Below are 25,139 nucleotides of genomic sequence, written 5' to 3'. Positions count from 1 at the left end.
TGCAGGGCCAGAGGGGCCGCAGCCTGGGACCCCGGCCGCCGGCAGCGAGGACGGCTGCTCAGAGAGCGGGGAACGTCCAGACTCTGCAGCTGTAACGTAAGTCACTACTGTGACTACTATCAATCAATTAATCACACTTTTCATACATGTAAATGTAGTAGAGATGCACCAATTACAACTTTCTAGGCTGATTCCGATTTTCTTTGAGTTAGACCAGCTGATACCGATTTTAGCCGATACTGATTTCATGTTGAACAGATAATGGATCACTATAAAATAGAACTATATAAATTACTCCTGGTGTGGGACATTCACACACATCTAAAGAGCAATGTTAGAACCATTTCCTTCTTTTCACATCAATATCAACTAAAGAAATGTGATTTAGGTTTTTGGTGTCGTCCCTCCACGCCCTACTTTCTCCTTGCAGGTGTTGCATATTGTAAACTTGTTATCTTCTGCACACACGCTGAAGAATTCCCAAACAGCTGACATGTTGCAGGTTAATTCACCAGGTTCCTACATGTGGAGAATAGCGCCGACACACGGTGGAGAAGTTGAGAGAAAGGAACTAGAGAGCGTGCCGTGGCGTCCGTGCTGTGGCGTCCGTGCTGTGGCGTCCGTGCTGTGGCGTCCGTGCCGTGGCGTCCGTGCCGTGGCGTCCGTGTGTGCGTGCGTCCTTGAGAACTGTAACTGGTATAACTTATGTTGTCAGTTAATTGTAGCGTTGACCAGCATGAAATCACCATATGTCAGACTGACCTGCCGGTCGCCGGTCATGGCCGGGCACGTGAAAACCGGCCAATTCTGGTCACCGGCCGCTCTATCGGTGCATCTCTAAAATGTAGCATAAAGTGTTTCATACAAATTCCTCCCACACACACACACACACACACACACACACACACACACACACACAGAGATCTACAAACATAACACAATACACTGGTTCAATGTATATTTTGCCGCCAAATGCATCTTTTCTGTTGTTTTCTGTTTTGCAGGCAAGTGAAGAACTCAACATTGAATCCAAATGCAAAAGAATTTCTTCCCGTTAAAGTTAACACAGTCCAGGTTAGTTTGTTAAAACACAATCCCCTTCTGATTTTAATTAATGTTTGATGTCTGTCGGAGAAGGATTTGACCCTTTAACAAACATGTAATCTGATATATGTCGTGTCAACTGGTCTATGAGAAACCTCTCAGCCTTTCATGTTGAATCTGAACTTTAGCTAAACTGACTTCAGATTTTCCCCTCTGACAGTATTTCTTTCTGTGTGTTGTGACAGAAGCCGGCGCCGACCCCCACCCCTCCCCGGCCGACCCCTCCCAGCCCCTCTCTGGTTCTGGCGCCTCAAGGACAGCCAGGAGGGGGCGCTATCTACAGCAACCCACCGGGCCACTACCTGTCCTACGTCTCTCCCCTCCACATCCAGGGACACCAGATCCAGGTCTCAGCCCTTCCTCTCTTCAGTGTCTTCTGTCATATATTCTATATTATCAGATGGCGTGATTACACTGCTGTGATTTAAAGTCTGTCGTCTCCTCTTCTTTAGGCTCCTCAGATGTATCAGTACACCATGTCAACGGTCAACCAGGGCAAATACCCCAGAGCCAAAGGTACACACACACACACACACACACACACACACACACACACACACACACACACACACACACACACACACACACACACACACACACACAGAGACACACACACACACAGACACACACACACACACACACACACACACACACACACACACACAGACACACACACAGAGACACACACACACACACACACACACACAGAGACACACACACAGAGACACACACACACACACACACACACACACACACACAGAAACAGAGACACACACACACACACAGACACACACACACACACACACACACACACACACACACAGAGACACACACACAGACACACACACACACACACACACACAGAAACAGAGACACACACACACACACACAGAAACAGACACACACAGACACACACACACACACACACACACACAGAGACACACACACACACACACACACACACACACACACACACACACACACACACACACAGAAACAGAGACACACACACACACACAGAAACAGACACACACACAGACACACACACACACACACACACACACAGAGACACACACACACACACACACACACAGAGACACACACACACACACACACAGAAACAGAGACACACACACAGACACACACACACACACAGAGACACACACAGAAACAGAGACACACACACACACACACACACACACACAGAAACAGAGACACACACACAGACACACACACACACACACAGAGACATACACAGACACACACACACAGAAACAGAGACACACACACAGACAGACACACACGCACACAAACACACACACACACACACACACACACACACAAATACACAAACACACACACACATTAAATCACGTCAGCTAACAGCGTAACTGCCTGACTCCACGCAACATTATAAAATACTTCCTGTTTACAATAATGCTTTGTGAGATGTATTGTAGTAAAATGGTCCACGGGATGTCCAACAACAGTATCGTGTGTTTTCCTGGTATCGTGCAGCCCTACTGACTATCAACATGACTCTCAGGTGAACCGTGAAACTGACCGTGTGTTGTGGCGTTTCAGGCCCGGTGGTGGGACAGCGCCCGGAGCACTCGGCCTCCCCCATGCTCTCGGCTGCAGCCTCGGCAGCAGGACCCCCGCTGGTGGCTTCCCCTTACCCGCAGTCCTACCTGCAGTACGGCCAGGTGCTCCAGGCCATGCCCCCACACTACCACGGACAGGTACGCACATTTGACTAGTAGTTTGTAGTCTATAACGTTCAGTATACAACAATCTCTACACTCTATACTCTACGATCAGCCCTGCTCTCAGTAGACCACATGGACAAAATACACACACCAGGACTGATAAAACATAAGACATGCAATAAAACATGTGACTTTGCAATTACTGTAAATTAGGACTGCACAATTAATCAAATTTTAATCACGATCACGATTTTGGCTTCCCACGATCAAATTCACGTGATCGAGCGATTTTTAAAATGCTTCATTCCGTTCGTAGAACGCTCCGTATCAAAGCTCCGTAAACCACTCTCTGATCACGTGCCTCCATGAGCCAATCAGAGTTGTTCCCTGCACCGCGCAGTCGGCCATAAGTCGTTACGAGGTTTACCAGTTTACCAGTAAACGCAACATTTAGTCCCGTCTGTGTTTTCAGACAACAGCAGTGACCAGTGCTAGTTTGAGTCTGTTAGCTCATAGCTTTAGCAGCAGACTGTTGTACGTCCCTCTGTTGAAATCCTCTACAGTGAAATACAGTCACACTACACCGTTTAGCTGTCAGCATTTTAGCCGTGTTTAATCCAGTTACTACTGTAGCTAACGGTAGGCTAGCGTTACAAAGAGTTTAACCTGAGGCAGACTGACAACAAAGATAGAAATCATATCACATCCATACAGAGATAGTAGTATACAGCTGTTATACATCATATCATCTATACAGAGATAGTAGTATACAGCTGTTATACATCATATCATCATACAGGGATAGTAGTATACAGCTGTTATACATCATATCATCATACAGAGATAGTAGTATACAGCTGTTATACATCATATCATCATACAGGGATAGTAGTATACAGCTGTTATACATCATATCATCATACAGAGATAGTAGTATACAGCTGTTATACATCATATCATCATACAGGGATAGTAGTATACAGCTGTTATACATCATATCATCATACAGGGATAGTAGTATACAGCTGTTATACATCATATCATCCATACAGAGATAGTAGTATACAGCTGTTATACATCATATCATCATACAGGGATAGTAGTATACAGCTGTTATACATCATATCATCATACAGGGATAGTAGTATACAGCTGTTATACATCATATCATCCATACAGGGATAGTAGTATACAGCTGTTATACATCATATCATCATACAGGGATAGTAGTATACAGCTGTTATACATCATATCATCATACAGGGATAGTAGTATACAGCTGTTATACATCATATCATCCATACAGAGATAGTAGTATACAGCTGTTAAAACATAATAAAATATATGACACACTGGTATCAGATCAGTATTCGGTATCGGCCGATACACAAGTTCAGGTATCAGAATCAATATCAGGAAGCAAAAAATGGTATCGGACCATCTCTACTTTGGGAAACACTGATCCACATTTTTCACCATGTTTTGACATTTTTATAGATCAAACAACTAATCGATTAATCGAGAAAATAATCGACAGATTAATCGACTATGAAAGTAATTGTTAGTTGCAGCCCTAACTGTGAGTAGTTGATAAAATCTTTGACTTTACTTCTGTCTTCTGTGTCTTGTTGTTTCCAGACAGTTTACTCGATGCTGCAGGGGGGAGCGAGGATGCTGACGCCCGGGGCCCCTCCCCAGCAGATGGGTCCACCTGGCCCCCAGTACCCCGGCCAGGCTGAGGGCCCCCAGGGGCCACAACAGGCCATGTATGGTAAGCTCAGTTCAGTTTGGGAATGGAAGCCGCAGCAGGATATTATTTAAATCTAATCTAACCATGAACTTTCTGTGTATAGGTTAGTTTAGTTCTCATGATAAGTCATTCGTTGAGAGGAAAAGACGTGATGCAAAATGTTCTTGCTGCCTAAACCTAAAGTTTATCTCCCATGTTTGAGTTCTTATCTTCTTCGTTGGAAATAAACACCACATGAAATGTTTGGAGACTTTCGGAGCTTCTGAAAGAATTTGCATTCATGTTTTTAAGTAATCAAGTTTCTCGAGGAATCGTTTCAGCCCTAATTTGTTTTGTTTAAATGTAAGAAAATACTTAACAGGTCCAATTTAAACCATCTATATTTAAGTTAGTTGTAACCTTCAGATCAGCCAAAAGTTGTGTGTAAACGATCAGCTGTGGCTTCTGCAGGATTATTGCACCTTTTAAAGCTCCAGTGTGTAACGTGTTTGGTTGTTCTTTATCTAAGTCTTGTTGCCCGTTACAAACTTGTCCTTTCCTACATTCCTATTGGTTGAAATTTAACATTTGAGTTAGCATGAACTGGAGTAGACGCTCCATATTCATGATCCATCTAGAAATACGTTAGCTGGTAAGAGACATACAGGACACACTGCTCCACCTTAGTGTGTGTGTGTGTGTGTGTGTGTGTGATACTGCTCCACCTTTCATGTTGTCTCTGTCACATGATAAACTAACAGCTGCTGCTAATGCTGATAACGGGTATCGTAGCTTCCTGAAGAAGAAACATGGAGGACCACACGTATTCAAAATTCAAATTTCAGGAACAGGAGTCTTCTTCTTCTTCACCCAGAAAAAGAAAAAGGAGATTAAAAAGAGCAAGAGAGCGTCTTCTTGAAGCATGAAGGCTACCGTAGTTGTAACACCTACTCTGAACTACGTGGAGCGAGAGAGTTCATTGATATATGATCTCAATGCTAGATGGGAGAAATTCCTACACATTGGACCTTAAAGGACTGAGAAGTTGCTAAATTCACTCTTTTATTTGTTGTTTTTCTCTCAGCTCAGTCGTTCTCTCACCATTCGGGCCCCATGCATCATCCTCAGCCGTCCAGCACCCCCACTGGGAACCAGCCTCCTCCCCAGCACACAGCTCCCAGTCCCGGACACAATCAGGTAACACTGGCTGATCAGGTAGCGTTTAGTCCCAAAGAAAAGCCTTGGCGTACTTTGTAAAATGGTTGGCAGTAATGTATACAGTTTGTAAAGGCTAGCAGTGTTTCCTCTATGTTGATTTGACCGTGGCGACCCCACATATATATATATATATATATATATATATATATATATATATATATATATATATATATATATATATAAAATATGGAGATATTTTTCATACCTAAAATAATATTGAAACAAACAGTGTTTCTGAGATGGAAACACAAAACCTGTTTTCAAATGTTAGAGAAGCATTAAGACATTTCTGACAAAAAAGAGGAAAATAATAGGTTTTTTAATCTTTATATCAAACTCTGTTTTCCCTCTCAGTCAAACCAGGCTGGTCCTCAGCCTCAGTCCTTGTTCCACTCTGGAGGTTTGTCGGCCCCCAACCCTCCTAACATGCAGCCAGGCCACAGCTCCCCCCAGGCCTCCTACACCATGCAGGGATACAGCCTCCCCACCCACCAGCCGCTGCCCCACGGCTTCCCCTCCATCAGCCAGCTCACACAGGTGAATATGAACAGCCGCCAACTCTGTCTGTGTGTGTGTCTATCTGTGTGTGTGTGTGTGTGTGTGTGTGTGTGTGTGTGTGTGTGTGTGTGCTTGTTTAACTATATTCGTGGGGTCCAAAAACTGGGGAGTCCAGTATACTTGTGGGGTCCGGACATCCTTGTGGGGCCCAAAATGCTGGACCCCACAAGGTTAAAGGTCTGTTTGAGGGTTAAGACTTGGTTGTAGGATTAGGGTTAGAATTAGGTTATGGTGAGGGTAAGGGTTAAGGTTAGGCATTTAGTGGGTTAGGGTTAGGGTTAGGGTAAGGAGCTAGGGAATGCATTATGTCAATGACAGGTCCCCACAAAGATAGGGAAACAAACGTGTGTGTGTGTGTGTGTGTGTGTGTGTGTGTGTGTGTGTGTGTGTGTGGTAGTAAAGAGAGAGAATAGGAGAAGGAAGTGTGTATGAGGTGGACCTGGTCACCACAGACCCAAATCTTGTCAGCTGTTGCTACTGTCATATGCTGCTCTGTCTCTTCATGTGGCTCATTATGTTTGGCACATTGTAAGGGTCACTTATTATATTATAACAAGGTAATGCAATGTGTAATGTAAATGTGCAAAATACCAGTGCAACAGTGCAAATATACTGTTTGCGTGCTTTAAATGTGCTCCTGCGAGAGTTGTGTTGAATGTTTTGGATGTAAAAGCGCTTTGAGCTGCACTCTGTGTATGAAAGGCGCTTTACAAATAAAGCTATGTTATGTTATGTAATCAAGTGATGACTGATTAACAGTAATGTAAATACCTGTTGATACTACAACAATGCAAAGTATAGGCTCTTAACCTTGCAGTTTTGCACATATCATGTAAGATTTGATTTCTCCATTTCTTATATTTATTATATTTCCTGCTTTTTTGTCATTTGCCAATCACACCTATGAGTTACACGCCGGGCCGATAATCGGCCGTCTGACAGTCTGGCGAGGTCGGTGACTCGAGTCTGGTCGGTGTGCTCCGTGCCGTCGTCCGTTGGAGGGGCCGTCAGCCTTCATTTGGGCCAACCTGACATGTTCAGTCAGAGACAGGACAGTCAGACTCAATGAGCCATCTGATTGGTGGAGAGCTAACCCGGAAACGGCGAGTGGGATGAGCGTGACTAGAGTCTCTCAAAATCTGATGAAAATCTTCTAAACTGACCTTTGTTGATCTGAAATGAAGACAGATTCAGCAACTGCACGGCCTATTTCTCTCTTCAAATGTTTTCAGAAACACGTTTCGGTGAACTATTTTAGTCCAATATGAGATCGTATTCTGAACGAGCCGCCATTAATGGCCGGTTGAAAAATCCAAAATCAGGAAGCAGCAGCCAGACCCACATAACGCGTTCATCCAATCAGCTGTTTTGTTTTGCTTTGCCAGTTTTCATTTTTTTGGGCGACAATCCAGATTATCACCGTCTGCTGTTATGGAGACGTATTACGTCTGGTCTCTTCGGTGTTCTGAGGAACTTTTTGGACCAACTCGGGGAGACTGATCAGTCACACTGGCTTTACTGCCGACGGTCGGCCGTCTGGCCGGTGTGTAACGGTCGTCTGGGCGGTGTGTAACGGCCGTCTGGGCGGTGTGTAACGGCCGTCTGGCCGGTGTGTAACGGTCGTCTGGCCGGTCTGTAACAGCCGTCTGGCCGGTGTGTAACGGCCGTCTGGCCGGTGTGTAACAGCCGTCTGGCTGGTGTGTAACTGCTTTAAGGTTGCTTTCACACCTGAGCAGTTTGGTCCGTTTTAACCGAACCCTAGAACGTTTGGTTGCATAGTCCGGTTCGTTTGTGAAAGCTCATTCACACTCTGGGAACACAGAACATCTAAACTCTGGTGCTCATGAAAAAGCTGGAGTGCTCTTGGGTCTCTGTTCACCTTCAAGTGCTCCAGAGTTCAGTTCACTTTTGGTGAGAACGCAATTGGACCCAAAATATAGAAAGTAACGTTACACGCTGTGAATGGCAAGTTTTGATGAAAATTTGAATCGTGCAATAAGTGATGCCTACTTGGTTCTTTCGGGGAATGATTGTAAGGCTTTATGAAGAATATGTTAATGGAATTTACTCTCTAAATGGGATGTTTTGGGGGGGATTCCTATGGACAATACTTTCACGAGTTCACCTTTAACTCTCAAACCACAAGTCTGTTTCTCTCTGTCGTTGCTTTTCACATAGAGCCAGATGTTATTTAACCTCTTCACGATGCAGAGGAACGTCTGCACCATTCAGGGACTGCAGTGTTTCTAGCTCCAACCTAGTATCGGAGAGTGCTAGGTACCTCAGCAGAGGGGTAACAAAACCCAGAACGGAAAGGAGCAGTTCTGTGTGTACCATCCACTACTTTTGATAATGGAAACACAAAATGTGTAACAAACTAAACTGAACCAAGTTGACTGCTTGGTGGAAACGAGGCTTTAACCAGCTAGGTATCTGGAATGTGTCTGCGAGGCATCAGTGAGCGTTTTTAATAGTTCACACATCCCGCTCAAGCGCCGAGGCCGATTAGCCTGCAATATGTGGATTTAGTCTGCGAGCAGGAAATCTAAAGCTAAAGCTGCCGTCAGACGCAGATTGTCATGTGGCGTCTTATTTGTCCCCTGCAGGCTCATGTTACAGGAGGGATGTCTGGACCGCACCACTCTGCTGGCCACGGCCTGCCGCCCGTCATGCTGCACTACGTCTCCCCTCAGCAGGGCGGGGGCTCCAACCCCCAACATGGCCCCCAACAGGGAGCGCCACAACACTTCTACATCGGACACCCACAAGGTACAACACTGGCTCTGACATGCTATACTATGACATATCTTGACTTCTTTCATCATGCTATACTATGACTTTTCTTTTTTAATTTTTGACATACTATGACTTTTTATGACTTTTCTTGACATACTATACTATGACTTTTTTCGACATACATACATAGAGGAGCCTGGGATTGATCCACCAACCTTGCGTTTATGAGGCAACAGCTCTACCTCTAAGCCACGAGACTTTTTGAAACCTTTTTCAACTTTTTGACTTTTTTCATCATACTATACTATGACTTTTTAAAACTATTTTCATCATACTATACTATGACTTTTTAAAACTATTTTCATCATGCTATACTATGACTTTTTAAAACTTTTTTCGACATACTATACTATGACTTTTCATGACTTTTCATGACTTTTTTCGACATACTATACTGACTTTTTCCGAAATACTATATTATATATATTGTGCCTTTAAAAATTTGACATACTATGAATTTTTTAAACTTTTTTGTGATCAAATTTTTTATTGGCACCTTCAAACATACAAAACAAATTTCACAATGTGTGACAGGTCATCGTATAGTATGTCGAGAAAAGTCATAAAAAGTAAAAGTATAGTATGTCGAAAAAGTAAAATATAAGTATAATATGTCAAACGTTAAGAAAATGTATAGTAAAGCATGTCAAAAAGTTTTTGTGGCTTAGAGGTAGAGTTGTTGCCTCATAAACGTAAGGTTGGAGCAGATGGTGCACACCATTACTTTTTTATAACTTTTTTTTGACATACTATACTATGACTTTTCATGACTTTTTCCGACATATTATACTATGACTTATTCGATCGCAGCACTAAAGGTGCCACTTGTCTTTACTTGTGTAATTGAGGGTGTTTTTGAATGAACAGATTTTAAGAAACGTGTGTATGTTGTGTCTTCCAGCTCTTCAGGTCCAGGCTCACCCTGGCCAGCAGCTGACCTTTCACCCCTCTGCAAACTGAAACCCGTCCCAGCTGGCTTCAGGAGCGAGGGAGACGAGCGCTACTGCGTGATGGAAAAAAAAACAACCCCAAAATCCCCAAATAACTCGTAACATTCCCCCCTCCTGACATCAAATTAACACATCCTCATTTTGACCCACTTCATCCTTTAGACAGAAAGACGTTTCTGGATTTTAAAATGTAAATACAGACGGTTTTCACATGTGAACACAAAGCTGGACTGAAGACGATAACGAGTGGAAACATTTAGACTGACGGCAGTGGAAACAGCCCCCCCCCCCCCCCTGTCCTTTTACAGACGAAACTAGTTCATTAATAATAAAACCACTGAAAAACACCGTGTCCTTGGAGGTCAGTGTTTAGTTTGATGGATTGGCTGTCTGGAGAGTTACAGGAGACGACCAACTCTCAGCTCTGTTCAGTAAGTCAGGGTTTCAAAAAAAATCTAAATGTTAGGCCTGAAAAAGTCCTAAATTCATTGACGTGTTGTGTTCTAGGTCCAAAATAATTAGTGGTGTTGTAGTTCTTTTTCTCACTGTGTTACGACTACAAATGAAATCAACGTGTAACTTATATTGCAGCCAATCAGCTTCCGTGTTATTTGCGTAAGTCTCTTTTGGATTTTACCACAAACATCAAACCAGGGATGCACCGAATCCAGGATTGGGCTTCTGATTGGGCTGAATATTGGGCTTTTTGACGGGGTTGGGTTTCTGCTGAACCTTAGAATTTTTTCCCAGTGAACCGAACCCTACGCTTGCACTCGGCGCGCTACGCAGGTCGCCGTAATGACGGCGGCGTTGGTTACAGGAAGGTGCTGTGAGAATACAATGCTGTGAGGAAGTGGAAATGGAACTGGTGAGCAGAAAAAGTGTAGTTTGGCAGAACTTTCAGTCAAAAGAAGACCATTCAAGTCCAGCTACATGTTCAATCTGTAATGCTGATTAGTCTGGTGGTGGCGAGGACCCTAAACTATACACAACATCACCGCTGTTACAACATCTGGTAGGAAACATCTGGAAGAATACGAGTTGTGATGAAGGAATCTACAGACAGCAGCCAGAATGCAGCAACTTCAGGTACGGTAAGAAAGGACGGTCCCAGCTAATAACTGGTGTTAACCAGACAGTCTCTCCCAGGCTGTCAGCTGTTCTCTCACAGTCTCTCTACAGCGGGAGTGGAGCGACCAAACGGCCGGCTGCTGCTCGTTAGCTAACGTTAGCTTTCTAATTTCACCCCCCCAACATGCCTTCATCATACACTGGTTAGCCAAAATCTGGCGATAGCGATGTGCTTTCCTACGATGTGAAAAGAGCGTGTAAATTCAACATTAAGTTGTGACATTGAACTGTTTTTAGAGGCTGTGGACGTTGTTGACTTCATTAATGTGTTTACTGTGTTCATGGACTGGTGATGGGAGGAGGATTCAGCAGAATCTGAACCACTGGATTTGGTATTCATCTGAACCCCAAAAATCTGGATTCGGTGCATCCCTACATAAAACAGATTTTATGTTGAAGTGCAGGTTTAGTGATACTTGGCCCTTCAGTTAGGGCTCAGATAAAGCCAGCTGCTTCTTGTGCAAGAAAGCAATTCATTTTGTGACTCCGCATTTGTGATATAGGTCTTAAATTTCATTCATAATAGTCTTAAAACGTCTTAAATTTGACTTGGTGAAACCTGCAGAAACCCTATAAATGTAAAGCTGCAGCAGTTAGCTTAGCATAAAGACTGGAAGCAGTTAGTGTGTCTTTGTCCAAAGGTGTGAAAATCAAATCCAGCTACAAGCAGCTGCAGCTTCATATCTCATATCTTATCGTACTTCCAGCTGAGTGACAGATGTTCAGATGAGCTGACACAGAAAATACACAGCTGAAAATATAAAAGATTATTAAGAATGTGTAAAAACACATTTGGGAAGTAACGAGTGAGTCGACGGATTAGATTTTATACACATCTTGAGCTACTCTTCATATATGTAAATAATGAATAAAATCTAGTAGAGTCTGAAGTTTTGTGAAGGTTTAATTGAATTGTAGTTACATTTCTAGTTCACACAAGTGGATTACAGAGACAGTGACGACATAAATACACCGTAATAAAAACTAAACGTGATTAAGACATTCTCAGGAGTTGTCAGTAAAAGTCAAAAGTAAAGCTGAACATGAACACACCATCTAAAGCCCTTTGTCAGTGTCAGACAGCACTGTGGAGGACGCACATGACAAAAATCAACTTTAAAAACTAAGAAGTGTAATTCTGCAGAGTGATTGTGAAGACGCCTGACGGAGAAATGCTGGTGGTGTGTTTGGGGGATTTTGGAAGCTGACCTGCTGTTACATTATCTGTTCACCGTGTTACAGGTTGAGTCTGTCTCTGGGGGATTTCTCCTTAAAGGTGCAGCAGGTAAGACTTCTAAAACTACTTTTCTGTCATATCTGCTGAAACTGACCCTATGTTCTAGTAGAACTACAGGAAGCAGGTCATTAAAATAAATCCAGCTCCTCTGGCTCCACCTACAGCCTGGAGAGAGATTTACAAAAATACACAGCTCCCTGTTCAGATGGACCAATCAGGGCCAGGGGGGGTGTCTAACTGTTCAGATGGACCAATCAGGGCCAGGGGGGGGTGTCTAACTGTTCAGATGGACCAATCAGGGCCAGTGTCTAACTGTTCAGATGGACCAATCAGGGCCGGGGGGGGGGGGTGTGTCTAACTGTTCAGATGGACCAATCAGGGCCAGGGGGGGTGTCTAACTGTTCAGATGGACCAATCAGGGCCAGGGGGGGTGTCTAACTGTTCAGATGCACCAATCAGGGCCAGGGGGGGTGTCTAACTGTTCAGATGGACCAATCAGGGCCATGGGGGGGTGTCTAACTGTTCAGATGCACCAATCAGGGCCAGGGGGGGTGTCTAACTGTTCAGATGGACCAATCAGGGCCAGGGGGGGTGTCTAACTGCGTGTCAATCACTGCTCATGCACACGCATTCATTCTCCCTTGTGGGGGGAGGGGCTTAGGAGACCGTTTTGGGCTTTAGCAGAAAGGGGGGGGGGACTGAGAAGTTGTTGAAGTTCAGATTGTTTGGCTAAGTCCTGGATCTTCATAATCCTACCTACAGCACCTTTCATTAAATCATCTTTAGAGGGCAAATTTAGAAATATAAAAGCTAGGGTGAGTTAGAAATGTTATTTCCTGTGTTTGTCTCTTGATCGGTCAGACTGAAACATCTCAATAACTCGGAAGGATTGTCATCAAATTTGGTTCAGTTGTTCATGTTTGTCTCGCGGTTAATTATAATAATTTTTCATTCATCACCAGGTACAATTTGTACTCTTAATCTTCCGTAAATACTGATTGAAAAACACAAAAATATGCAGGTCTCGCACACATCTCTCTTTGAAAGGTAACTCAGATTATACACGTGTGGTCTACAGAATATGAAAAATGGCGTTTGTGATCTAACAGAGTTCAAGCTGACCCCTTTAAGTGCTTGTTTTGGCGTTCTTAAAGGCCGTGACTACAGCGAATCATCTCTGGGTAACTGGACGGGAGCACAATTTCCCTGAGTGAGATTTATAAATAATGATGTTTTTTCCCTGATGACAGCCCTACAGCTGCACGTTTCGGAAACCTCTCTCTGTTTTTGTGAAACGTTCACCTTCAGCTGATCCTTCAGAGAGAAAAGGAGTTTCTGTCGTCCATCAAAGGTCATTTTTCCTCCTCCATTTTTCATTTCTTTTAAATAAACACCACCGTGACTTAATAAAGGGGGAAGAAGAAAAGCGGTGATGGCAGTTTAAAAGCTCACTGTGGGCAGTCAGTCAGTCATAGTCCCATCATGCACGTTAACGTAGTTCCCTTCATCATCATCATCATCATCATCATCGTCATCATCGCTGTCGCTTCGAGCCGACAGATCTGGTGTCGATCCTGCTGGGAAACATGAAACCAACAGAATGAGTTCATGATCAACGGATCAAGAGATTACCGTACGCTACGAGACTCTGAAAACACCATCTCACATCTAAAGACAGTCTGTCCTAATGTCTCACATCTAAAGACAGTCTGTCCTAATGTCTCACATCTAAAGACAGTCTGTCCTAATGTCTCACATCTAAAGACAGTCTGTCCTAATGTCTCACATCTAAAGACAGTCTGTCCTAATGTCTCACATGTAAAGACAGTCTGTCCTAATGTCTCACATCTAAAGACAGTCTGTCCTAATGTCTCACATCTAAAGACAGTCTGTCCTAATGTCTCACATCTAAAGACAGTCTGTCCTAATGTCTCACATGTAAAGACAGTCTGTCCTGATGTCTCACCATCTCACATCTAAAGACAGTCTGTCCTAATGTCTCACATCTAAAGACAGTCTGTCCTAATGTCTCACATCTAAAGACAGTCTGTCCTGATGTCTCACATCTAAAGACAGTCTGTCCTGATGTCTCACCATCTCACATCTAAAGACAATCTGTCCTAATGTCTCACATGTAAAGACAGTCTGTCCTGATGTCTCACCATCTCACATCTAAAGACAGTCTGTCCTAATGTCTCACATCTAAAGACAGTCTGTCCTAATGTCTCACATCTAAAGACAGTCTGTCCTAATGTCTCACATCTAAAGACAGTCTGTCCTAATGTCTCACATCTAAAGACAGTCTGTCCTGATGTCTCACATGTAAAGACAGTCTGTCCTGATGTCTCACCATCTCACATCTAAAGACAATCTGTCCTAATGTCTCACATCTAAAGACAGTCTGTCCTAATGTCTCACATCTAAAGACAGTCTGTCCTAATGTCTCACATCTAAAGACAATCTGTCCTAATGTCTCACATCTAAAGACAGTCTGTCCTAATGTCTCACATCTAAAGACAGTCTGTCCTAATGTCTCACATCTAAAGACAGTCTGTCCTGATGTCTCACATCTAAAGACAGTCTGTCCTGATGTCTCACCATCTCACATCTAAAGACAATCTGTCCTAATGTCTCACATCTAAAGACAGTCTGTCCTAATGTCTCACATCTAAAGACAATCTGTCCTAATGTCTCACATCTAAAGACAGTCTGTCCTAATGTCTCACATCTAAAGACAGTCTGTCCTAATGTCTCACATCTAAAGACAGTCTGTCCTGATGTCTCACATCTAAAGACAGTCTGTCCTGATGTCTCACCATCTCACATCTAAAGACAATCTGTCCTAATGTCTCACATCTAAAGACAGTCTGTCCTAATGTCTCACATCTAAAGACAGTCTGTCCTAATGTCTCACATCTAAAGACAGTCTGTCCTGATGTCTCACATCTAAAGACAGTCTGTCCTAATGTCTCACATCTAAAGACAGTCTGTCCTAATGTCTCACATCTAAAGACAGTCTGTCCTAATGTCTCACATCTAAAGACAGTCTGTCCTAATGTCTCACATCTAAAGACAGTCTGTCCTGATGTCTCACATCTAAAGACAATCTGTCCTAATGTCTCACATTTAAAGACAGTCTGTCCTGATGTCTCACCATCTCACATCTAAAGACAGTCTGTCCTAATGTCTCACATCTAAAGACAGTCTGTCCTGATGTCTCACCATCTCACATCTAAAGACAATCTGTCCTAATGTCTCACATCTAAAGACAGTCTGTCCTAATGTCTCACATCTAAAGACAGTCTGTCCTAATGTCTCACATCTAAAGACAGTCTGTCCTAATGTCTCACATCTAAAGACAGTCTGTCCTAATGTCTCACATCTAAAGACAGTCTGTCCTGATGTCTCACATCTAAAGACAGTCTGTCCTGATGTCTCACCATCTCACATCTAAAGACAATCTGTCCTAATGTCTCACATTTAAAGACAGTCTGTCCTGATGTCTCACCATCTCACATCTAAAGACAGTCTGTCCTAATGTCTCACATCTAAAGACAGTCTGTCCTGATGTCTCACCATCTCACATCTAAAGACAGTCTGTCCTGATGTCTCACCATCTCACATCTAAAGACAGTCTGTCCTAATGTCTCACATCTAAAGACAGTCTGTCCTAATGTCTCACATGTAAAGACAGTCTGTCCTGATGTCTCACCATCTCACATCTAAAGACAGTCTGTCCTAATGTCTCACATCTAAAGACAGTCTGTCCTAATGTCTCACCATCTCACATCTAAAGACAGTCTGTCCTGATGTCTCACCATCTCACATCTAAAGACAGTCTGTCCTGATGTCTCACCATCTCACATCTAAAGACAGTCTGTCCTGATGTCTCACCATCTCACATCTAAAGACAGTCTGTCCTAATGTCTCACATCTAAAGACAGTCTGTCCTAATGTCTCACATCTAAAGACAGTCTGTCCTAATGTCTCACATGTAAAGACAGTCAGTCCTGATGTCTCACCATCTCACATCTAAAGACAGTCTGTCCTAATGTCTCACCATCTCACATCTAAAGACAGTCTGTCCTAATGTCTCACATGTAAAGACAGTCTGTCCTGATGTCTCACCATCTCACATCTAAAGACAGTCTGTCCTAATGTCTCACCATCTCACATCTAAAGACAGTCTGTCCTAATGTCTCACCATCTCACATCTAAAGACAGTCTGTCCTAATGTCTCACCATCTCACATCTAAAGACAGTCTGTCCTAATGTCTCACCATCTCACATCTAAAGACAGTCTGTCCTAATGTCTCACATCTAAAGACAATCTGTCCTAATGTCTCACATCTAAAGACAATCTGTCCTAATGTCTCAGACTAGAAGATGTCTCTACCAAGACTTCAGACTTATGATAAAATCAAACACATTTCATTTTGTCTGAAGGTCAAGATGATAAAAAGTCATCCAGAATGAAAATAATCATTATTATAATAATTCAAAATGAGCTTCAGCTCGCCCAACTCCAGGGCCTGTTTCCAGCTCTATGCAAGATGCTGTTTGGGGATTCAAACCTTTAAGATGATCCGTAGAGATGCAGCAATCTGTTACACTACAAAAAACAGGCGAGATAGGGCCTATAGGGACCATAGGGCTGTGGGAACACAAGGCTGTGGGACCATAGGGATATGGGAACATAGGGCTGTAGGAACATAGGGCTGTAGGAGCATAGGGCTGTGGGACCATAGGGCTGTGGGAACATAGGGCTGTAGGACCATAAGGATATGGGAACATAGGGCTGTAGGAACATAGGGCTGTGGGAACATAGGGCTGTAGGAACATAGGGCTGTAGGACCATAGGGCTGTAGGAACATAGGGCTGTAGGAGCATAGGGCTGTAGGACCATAGGGCTGTAGGAACATAGGGCTGTGGGAACATAGGGCTGTGGGACCATAGGGCTGTAGGAACATAGGGCTGTAGGAGCATAGGGCTGTGGGACCATAGGGCTGTGGGAACATAGGGCTGTAGGACCATAGGGATATGGGAACATAGGGCTGTAGGACCATAGGGATATGGGAACATAGGGCTGTAGGAACATAGGGCTGTGGGAACATAGGGCTGTGGGAACATAGGGCTGTGGGAACATAGGACTGTGGGACCATAGGACTGTGGGACCATAGGAACATAGGGCTGTGGGAACATAGGGCTGTGGGAACATAGGACTGTGGGAACATAGGGCTGTGGGAACATAGGACTGTGGGACCATAGGAACATAGGGCTGTGGGACCATTGGGCTGTGGGACCATAGGAGCATAGGGCTGTGGGACCATTGGGCTGTGGGACCATTGGGCTGTGGGAACATAGGGCTGTGGGACCATTGGGCTGTGGGACCATTGGGCTGTGGGACCATTGGGCTGTGGGACCATAGGGCTGTGGGAACATAGGGCTGTGGGAACATAGGGCTGTGGGACCATTGGGCTGTGGGACCATTGGGCTGTGGGAACATAGGAACATAGGCATGCTCCCATCCAACCAACAATCTCAAAAATATTCCTTCCACTGAGCTATAAGAGAAAAGAGAAGTGGTATAAACCACAGCTGGCCTAATATACAGCACACGTTTGACAAAGTGGATGCTGAGCTGTGACTGATCGAGAGGCTGATTAGATCAGAGGCACAAACTGTTGCTACGGGTGACCTCGTAAAAAACCAGAGCTTCCTGTGTGAAACACGCTAATGATCTGAAAACTGAAAAGAGAATCAAACTCACGTTGAAAGTGCAGCGGCTCCACATTCAGATAGTCTCTGTCCTCTAAAGGGGGAGGCAAGAGAAAGAGGAAACAGATAGTTACCATGACGATGTATTTATTCATTTCCTTTATTAACCCCACAACGGGGAAATTCACGCTGTTGCAGCAGCGAGGGAGAGAGGAAAAAGTGTATTTACAGTATTGCAAAGTCTCATTATTATTGCAGGTTTATCAGTCCTATTTATTTCATTAGAGGTGCGTTTGAGAGGCTGAAGAAATATGGGAATTTACACGAACAAATGACGGAAGATGACTTCATATTAGGGCTGTCAATCAATTAAAAAATGTAATCTAATTAATTACATACTCTGTGATTAATTAATCGAAATTAATCACATTATTTTGACAGCCCTACTTCATATACCTCGTGTTGTCTTCCCGTCGACCTGCAACTTTTTGTTTTTCGGTCAAAATTTAAACTTTTTTTTCAACGTTTTGGACGTCTTTTTTGTCACTTTTTTCAACGTTTGTTTCTGCACCTTTTGACGTTTTTGGGTGTTTATCCCGACATTTGTCACTTTTTTCAACATTCTTTCGTAAACAATTTTTTTCAAATGCTGTGAAATTGAATAAAACTTGTGAAGAGCGTTGTAGGAAACCATTCACGTTATTTCTTTTGAAAATTTGGTTGAAAGAAACCCAAATTTCTGATATAGAAACTTTGAAAATGGGTCAGATTAGACCCGAGGACACCAGGAGGGTTAACACCAAGTTATTAGCTCATATGAAGTGATAAAAATCAAAAGTTGAAATGAACAGAAGAATAAAATCAAATGTAAATATTTGGAAAATATAACAACGTGGTGAAGATATCAGCTGTTAGCTGCTGTAAAACTAGGTGCTTTTAATAAGAAACAAGGCTTCATCCACGCTGCTACCTTTTCTGTTTCTAAGCTGCGTTTTGAGACTAAAACGATCTCCGTCCACACAAGAACTAATCTCCGTCTGACATCACATGTCACATGACTGTTTACACACACTGGGCATGTGCGTGTCGGTGTAAACAGGAAGCAGAGTGTCTGATGTTACTCTGTGGTCTAAACTCCTGGATGTAGAAGTTAAAAATACAGAAACTACTTTGGGGAAAGAACATCAACGGTGAGAAGTAAGAGCTGGATTATTATGTTGGAGAGAGGACAGACAGACAGACAGTCAGACAGAACTGTTACTGAAAGGTCTGGAAGCTGACAGACAGACAGACAGACAGACCTGTAACTGACTGACGTGCGTCCTCGTCTCCAAATGTCTCGCAGTAGAGCAGACGCCGCAGTAGAGCAGACGCCGCAGTAGAGCAGACGCCGCAGTAGAGCAGACGCCGCAGTAGTGCAGACGCCGCAGTAGAGCAGACGCCGCAGTAGAGCAGACGCCGCAGTAGTGCAGACGCCGCAGTAGAGCAGACGCCGCAGTAGAGCAGACGCCGCAGTAGAGCAGACGCCGCAGTAGAGCAGACGCTGGGGCGTAAACATAGCTAAAGATAGTTTTAAAACTAAAACGTGGTAGTGTAGATGTCATGTAAGACAAGAATCTGTCATATGATCCGTATCCTGATACAGGAGTCTGATCGCATCCGTTGGAGTTAAACTTTACAACACGTATGTAACTGCCGGTTTAAACAACACAATGTCAAACGCTTTCTGCCGCAAATCTTTGCATGTCAACTATTAAATAAAAATTAATATGTCGATGTCGACTTCTACTTTGCAATTTACACTACCGGTCAAAACACCCCAGAGTGTCACAGTATATGGGAGCTGTACCACTTTTAAAAAAGCATGGATTTCAAGTGTTTCTTCAGCCACTTCTGTCTACAACAGTCAAACTCTTTAGACATTATGTAATCACATAATGTCATCTGAAAACTGCTGCCCTGATTAAAAAAACATGCAACTGATCTCAGCTGCTATTCTGTCTGGAATGGATATTTCTAAGTGACCCCAAACTTTTGACCGGTAGTGTATATCTGTAATTTTACTTTTCCAAAACTTTCCCAGCAGCATCTTTAGCTGCAGCGCTGAATGAGCCAGAGCTCTGGCGGGCATACACCATCAACACTTTCTTTGCCGCCCCCCTGAAGCAAGATGTCAACTGAAAAAAACGTATAAAATAAGTTTGTAGGAAAAAAGAAGAACTAGTAATTTAAGGACTACATTTTTTAAATGTGTGCCGATTAGTTAGTTTGTTTTTCCCCCCACTTTCTGCTGTGAATCTTTGCATGTAAACTATTGAATAAACATCAATATGTGGATGTGTAAATCGATAAAGAACCACGAGACATAATATGGTGAAACTAATAATACTACTAATAATAATACTAGAGACTCACCGCTCTTCTCTGGGACGTTTTCATAATCATGTAGAACATCTGTGGACGAAAACAAACATCATCAAATCTACGGACCATCAAATAACAGACTGATCTCATGAAGTGGTGTATGTATGACACGCCAATCAGTACGCCATTATTGGCGTGTTATCAAGACGCATACTCTATTTTTAGCATGTTTATCAACGCCGTTTCGCCTCCATTGACTTACATTACCTTGTGATGGCGTGTGAATTGACGCCGTAGAGAGTAGTATGAAAGGGAGAAAATCTGTAGGGAGGTTGGTCGGGGGGGAGGATGGGTCAAACACAGGACTTTCACCAGGAGACCGGGGACCAGGTCCCACGTGACATGTTTCCTAAACTCAACCGTAGTCTCGTGCTAACACGCCACGTGGCTTTAGAAAGTGGCGTGTATGTTCACGCTGTGACGTTGCAGACTGCCGTCCGCTGTATACAACGTAGACATACACGCAGATAGCTCAAAATGCGTCCAGATAACACGCCACTTTGCTTTAGAAAAGTGGGCGTGTATGTTTACGCAAAGTCATGATGTCATGTTGAATGATGCATCACAATATAACAAGGCGTACGATAATAATCGAATAATAATAAATATATCGTTCTCTCCTTTCTTTCTGAATCCAAATCATTAGCAGATAACATACAGTAACTAACTAACTAACTAAAGATAACATACACTAAACTAAAGATAACATACAGTAAACTAAAGATAACATACAGAAAACTAAAGATAACATACACTAAACTAAAGATAACATACAGTAAACTAAAGATAACATACAGAAAACTAAAGATAACATACACTAAACTAAAGATAACATACAGTAAACTAAAGATAACATACAGAAAACTAAAGATAACATACACTAAACTAAAGATAACATACACTAAACTAAAGATAACATACAGAAAACTAAAGATAACATACACTAAACTAAAGATAACATACACTAAACTAAAGATAACATACAGAAAACTAAAGATAACATACACTAAACTAAAGATAACATACAGTAAACTAAAGATAACATACAGTAAACTAAAGATAACATACAGAAAACTAAAGATAACATACACTAAACTAAAGATAACATACAGTAAACTAAAGATAACATACAGAAAACTAAAGATAACATACACTAAACTAAAGATAACATACAGTAAACTAAAGATAACATACAGTAAACTAAAGATAACATACAGAAAACTAAAGATAACATACACTAAACTAAAGATAACATACAGTAAACTAAAGATAACATACAGTAAACTAAAGATAACATACAGTAAACTAAAGATAACATACAGAAAACTAAAGATAACATACACTAAACTAAAGATAACATACAGTAAACTAAAGATAACATACAGTAAACTAAAGATAACATACAGTAAACTAAAGACAACATACAGTAAACTAAAGATAACATATAGTAAACTAAAGACAACATACAGTAAACTAAAGATAACATATAGTAAACTAAAGACAACATACAGTAAACTAAAGATAACATATAGTAAACTAAAGATAAATCATAATAAATTAGAGATGAAATCAGTAATTTAAGGAAAGAATACAGTAGAAAGGTCAGGGTGATCTAACATTTTTTTTTTATATATATCTATGTTTTTCTAAATCGTTTCTAAACACAATGTATACGTATTTTTGTATTTCACTTGGAACTGTAATGTTCATGTTTCACTGAAGAATTGATTAATAAATAGGGCTGGGCAATAATGAAAATGTATATGGTTTCTATGTGATGACGATAACCCCCCCCTCCCCCCCCGAAGTGTCCTGGGATAACTTCTGTTATGATTTGATATAAATAAAGTTGAATATCTTGTTATCCAGATATGAGCAGTACCAGTGAGAGAAGATATGAGCAGTAGTAACAGGTAATAATCTACTACTACGAGCTCTCTGTGCGTGATGGCCCAACACGTTCTCACTCCTATCTTGTAAAATACGGACGCTTGGTCAGGTGACTTTGTCGTTGTTATTGACGCTAAAAGTCTCCTTTAGCGTCATATAACGCGCTTTATCTAAACGTGCTTGGTGGGTTGTGGGTGGGCTTACGTTTCTGTGACACGCAGGAAGAACGGGACGGTTAAAGACACACGCGGGACCCGATCCCCGGTCTCCTGGGTGAAAGTCCTGTGTCTGACCCATCCACCCCCCTGACTAACCTCCCTACATACTCCTCTCTAAACCCCGTGTAGCTGCTGCTCTCCCCGGTATGTTCTACAAACACGCTGAAGGATACTTTTTTGTCTCTTCAGACGCTGACAGCCAAAGTCCAAACGTCCGTATTTTACGAGTTCGGAGTGAGAACGGGTTGGATGGTCAGTAGCTTTTTGTCAGTGAAACTTTAGAAACTTAACGCTGGCTAGATAAAAATTAATTAGTGTTTCTGTTTTTTCAAACTGTACCTGAACTGGGTGTTGAGGCTCGGCTCTGATTGGTCAGAGGAGTCTCACCTTCGGGCAACACGATTCTGCAGAAAACAGAAGAAAGAAATCAACCTTCAGATGTGATTTCCTGCTGCAGCTTTAGAGAAGGTCCAACAGAGAGGAAACCTACATGTAGCCGGGGTCGTCTGCATCGCTCTCTGCATTTATGTAGTCAGGACCTGCAGAACATCGTCATCATCATCATCATCATCATCATCATCGTCATCATCATCGTCATCATCATCATCATCATCATCATCGTCACACAGTGAAGCTCAAAGCACTTTCAACACGATCAGAGCAATTTTAGAACCGTTCTGCTTCAGTTAAAGCTATAGTAGTGCTTGGTTCCCTCATGATAGCCTCACATGTCCAGACCCTCTCCACAGAGCTGTGGAGGAGGGTCTGTCTAGTCCACACAGCATTCTGGGATGGTAGAAAAACGTGCTCTGGTTTATTGACATTTCTTTAAACCAATCACAATCATCGTGGGCGGGGCTAAGCTCCGGACGGAGCCACGGTGCCTCTGCTAAATAGTCTCAGGAAGGAACTTGTTTTGGTGGAACATGTGTACGTTCAGAAGTAGTTTTAGTCGTGCAACAGAAAACTCAGATTGGACAGATAGTCTAGCTAGCTGTCTGGATTTACCCTGCAGAGATCTGAGGAGCAGCTAACCATAGTCCTCACAAATCAGCCGGAGGTTAGAACGCCAACACAGAGACAGAGGAAGGGGACGCACATCCGGCCCAAATGAAGGAAATCTGGCAGAATTAACGGCAGGACTGGAGCAATCCCGGAAGTGGAACGTCGGGGATATAGACTAGCCCCATGAGAAAATCTAATGACAACAACACTGTCGGCGCATCCACATGACCCAAGCTTTCCGTGGTCGCGCCCCCCCCCCACCCCCCTCCTTTACACAGGAGACACAGAGGATTAAAAACATGATGGACTCTTCAGAAGAGGTCATTATCTTCATTCGAGTTTCTGCGTGAGAAAGTCTCCTGATCTTCTGAACATAGTCCTACTGAGAGATCAAGAGAGAGTTGTGTGGAGCTGATAGTCTGAATTAGCTTTGTAGCAACTCATCTGGTAACGGCTTGAATGTAAGGGACTTACAAAAAAAAAACAAGTTACACACTAAAGCTTTAAAGTCACCAAGATCTTACCGTCTGGTGGATTTTCATAACTTGGATTACTTTCTGTAAGAGAGAAAAAGATTACGACAGTTATAAACAAACTAACGTCAGAGATAAACAGACCAACCAGGCACATGCACACAGTCAACTGTTTCTTATTTTTTATAAATGAATATATATGAATGAATATGAATATTTTCCTGTTTGCCCACAGCTTTCCAAAATCCAAATATTCAGTCAGGAGACTAGACTTTGTTGAGTTACGATTAAAATTAATTTGGTGAGGAAGGAAGTCAGATTTGTGTTAATGTATTTAATGCACATGTGTGAAACTCGAGGCCCGCCAGCCAAATCCGGCCCCTCGTAGATTTTGATGCGGCCTGCATATCAATTCAGGTTCACAATAAATTTTGGCCCCCCCTAGATTTTATCGCTTTTACCAATGCTTTTGGCACTTTCCAATGTTTTTGCCGCTTTTAAAAAAAAATTTTTGACCCTTCTTTCAATGTGTTTGCCACTTTTTCTTACGTTTTTGGCGCTTTTTCCGACATTTTTGTCATTTTTTTCTATGATGTCTAAGGAACTGTTTGGGGCTTTATGAGACCCAAACTGTAAGTGAGAAGACTATATGAGACATGCAATAATAAAGTCAAAATATTTGACTTTGTCTCTTGAATAAAAGCATGTGAATAAACTTTACATGTCCGATCCTTGATGTGATTCTTATTTTCCAGTCTGGCCTGTAGTGAAATTGAGTTTGACCCCCCTGATTTAACGTTTTAAATGATTTAATTTTAAATAAATAATTATAAGAAGTGCCCTTATTTTTCACTTGAGCCTGTCTGTGTACATCCCTGTTGCCGACTAACATGACTTATAAATGATGAGTTATTAAATGTGAATGAGCTGAAAGAGGAGAACAACGCCATGGAAACAGACAAACATAGTTGTCTGGAAG

The 25,139-nt window shown here is 42.5% G+C and overlaps 2 protein-coding genes across 5 annotated transcripts in view; one reads left to right on the top strand and one right to left on the bottom strand.

Moving 5' to 3' along the window:
- Positions 1–10,408, top strand: part of atxn2l (ataxin 2-like) — a 26,161-nt gene extending 15,753 nt beyond the window's left edge. For 2 of the 3 annotated variants that reach the window (XM_031314614.2, XM_031314616.2), the window contains exons 14-23: positions 1–96; positions 1,005–1,074; positions 1,290–1,451; positions 1,557–1,620; positions 2,689–2,846; positions 4,452–4,584; positions 5,627–5,739; positions 6,115–6,297; positions 8,925–9,087; positions 10,016–10,074. The exon at positions 1–96 is cut by the window's left edge and continues 179 nt beyond it. In XM_031314614.2, coding sequence (XP_031170474.1) covers positions 1–96; positions 1,005–1,074; positions 1,290–1,451; positions 1,557–1,620; positions 2,689–2,846; positions 4,452–4,584; positions 5,627–5,739; positions 6,115–6,297; positions 8,925–9,087; positions 10,016–10,074 — 1,201 coding nt within the window. Of the gene's footprint in view, positions 97–1,004; positions 1,075–1,289; positions 1,452–1,556; positions 1,621–2,688; positions 2,847–4,451; positions 4,585–5,626; positions 5,740–6,114; positions 6,298–8,924; positions 9,088–10,015 lie in introns of all 3 variants that reach the window. The other variant, XM_031314613.2, reaches the window with a different exon arrangement.
- A 3,484-nt stretch (positions 10,409–13,892) lies between these two features.
- The window catches only part of LOC116060861, a 31,784-nt gene continuing 20,537 nt past the window's right edge, over positions 13,893–25,139 (bottom strand). The window contains exons 9-14 of one of the 2 annotated variants that reach the window (XM_031314618.2): positions 24,212–24,244; positions 23,173–23,221; positions 23,022–23,086; positions 20,566–20,604; positions 18,203–18,244; positions 13,893–14,006 (exon numbers count right to left, since the gene is read on the bottom strand). In XM_031314618.2, coding sequence (XP_031170478.1) covers positions 13,894–14,006; positions 18,203–18,244; positions 20,566–20,604; positions 23,022–23,086; positions 23,173–23,221; positions 24,212–24,244 — 341 coding nt within the window. In that variant the 3' untranslated portion in view covers position 13,893. Of the gene's footprint in view, positions 14,010–18,202; positions 18,245–20,565; positions 20,605–23,021; positions 23,087–23,172; positions 23,222–24,211; positions 24,245–25,139 lie in introns of both variants that reach the window. The other variant, XM_035996560.1, reaches the window with a different exon arrangement.

This window comes from Sander lucioperca, chromosome 21 (assembly GCF_008315115.2).
Source record: "Sander lucioperca isolate FBNREF2018 chromosome 21, SLUC_FBN_1.2, whole genome shotgun sequence".
In the NCBI taxonomy this organism is placed as follows: domain Eukaryota; kingdom Metazoa; phylum Chordata; class Actinopteri; order Perciformes; family Percidae; genus Sander; species Sander lucioperca.
This window is presented reverse-complemented; position numbering and strand designations above follow the sequence as displayed.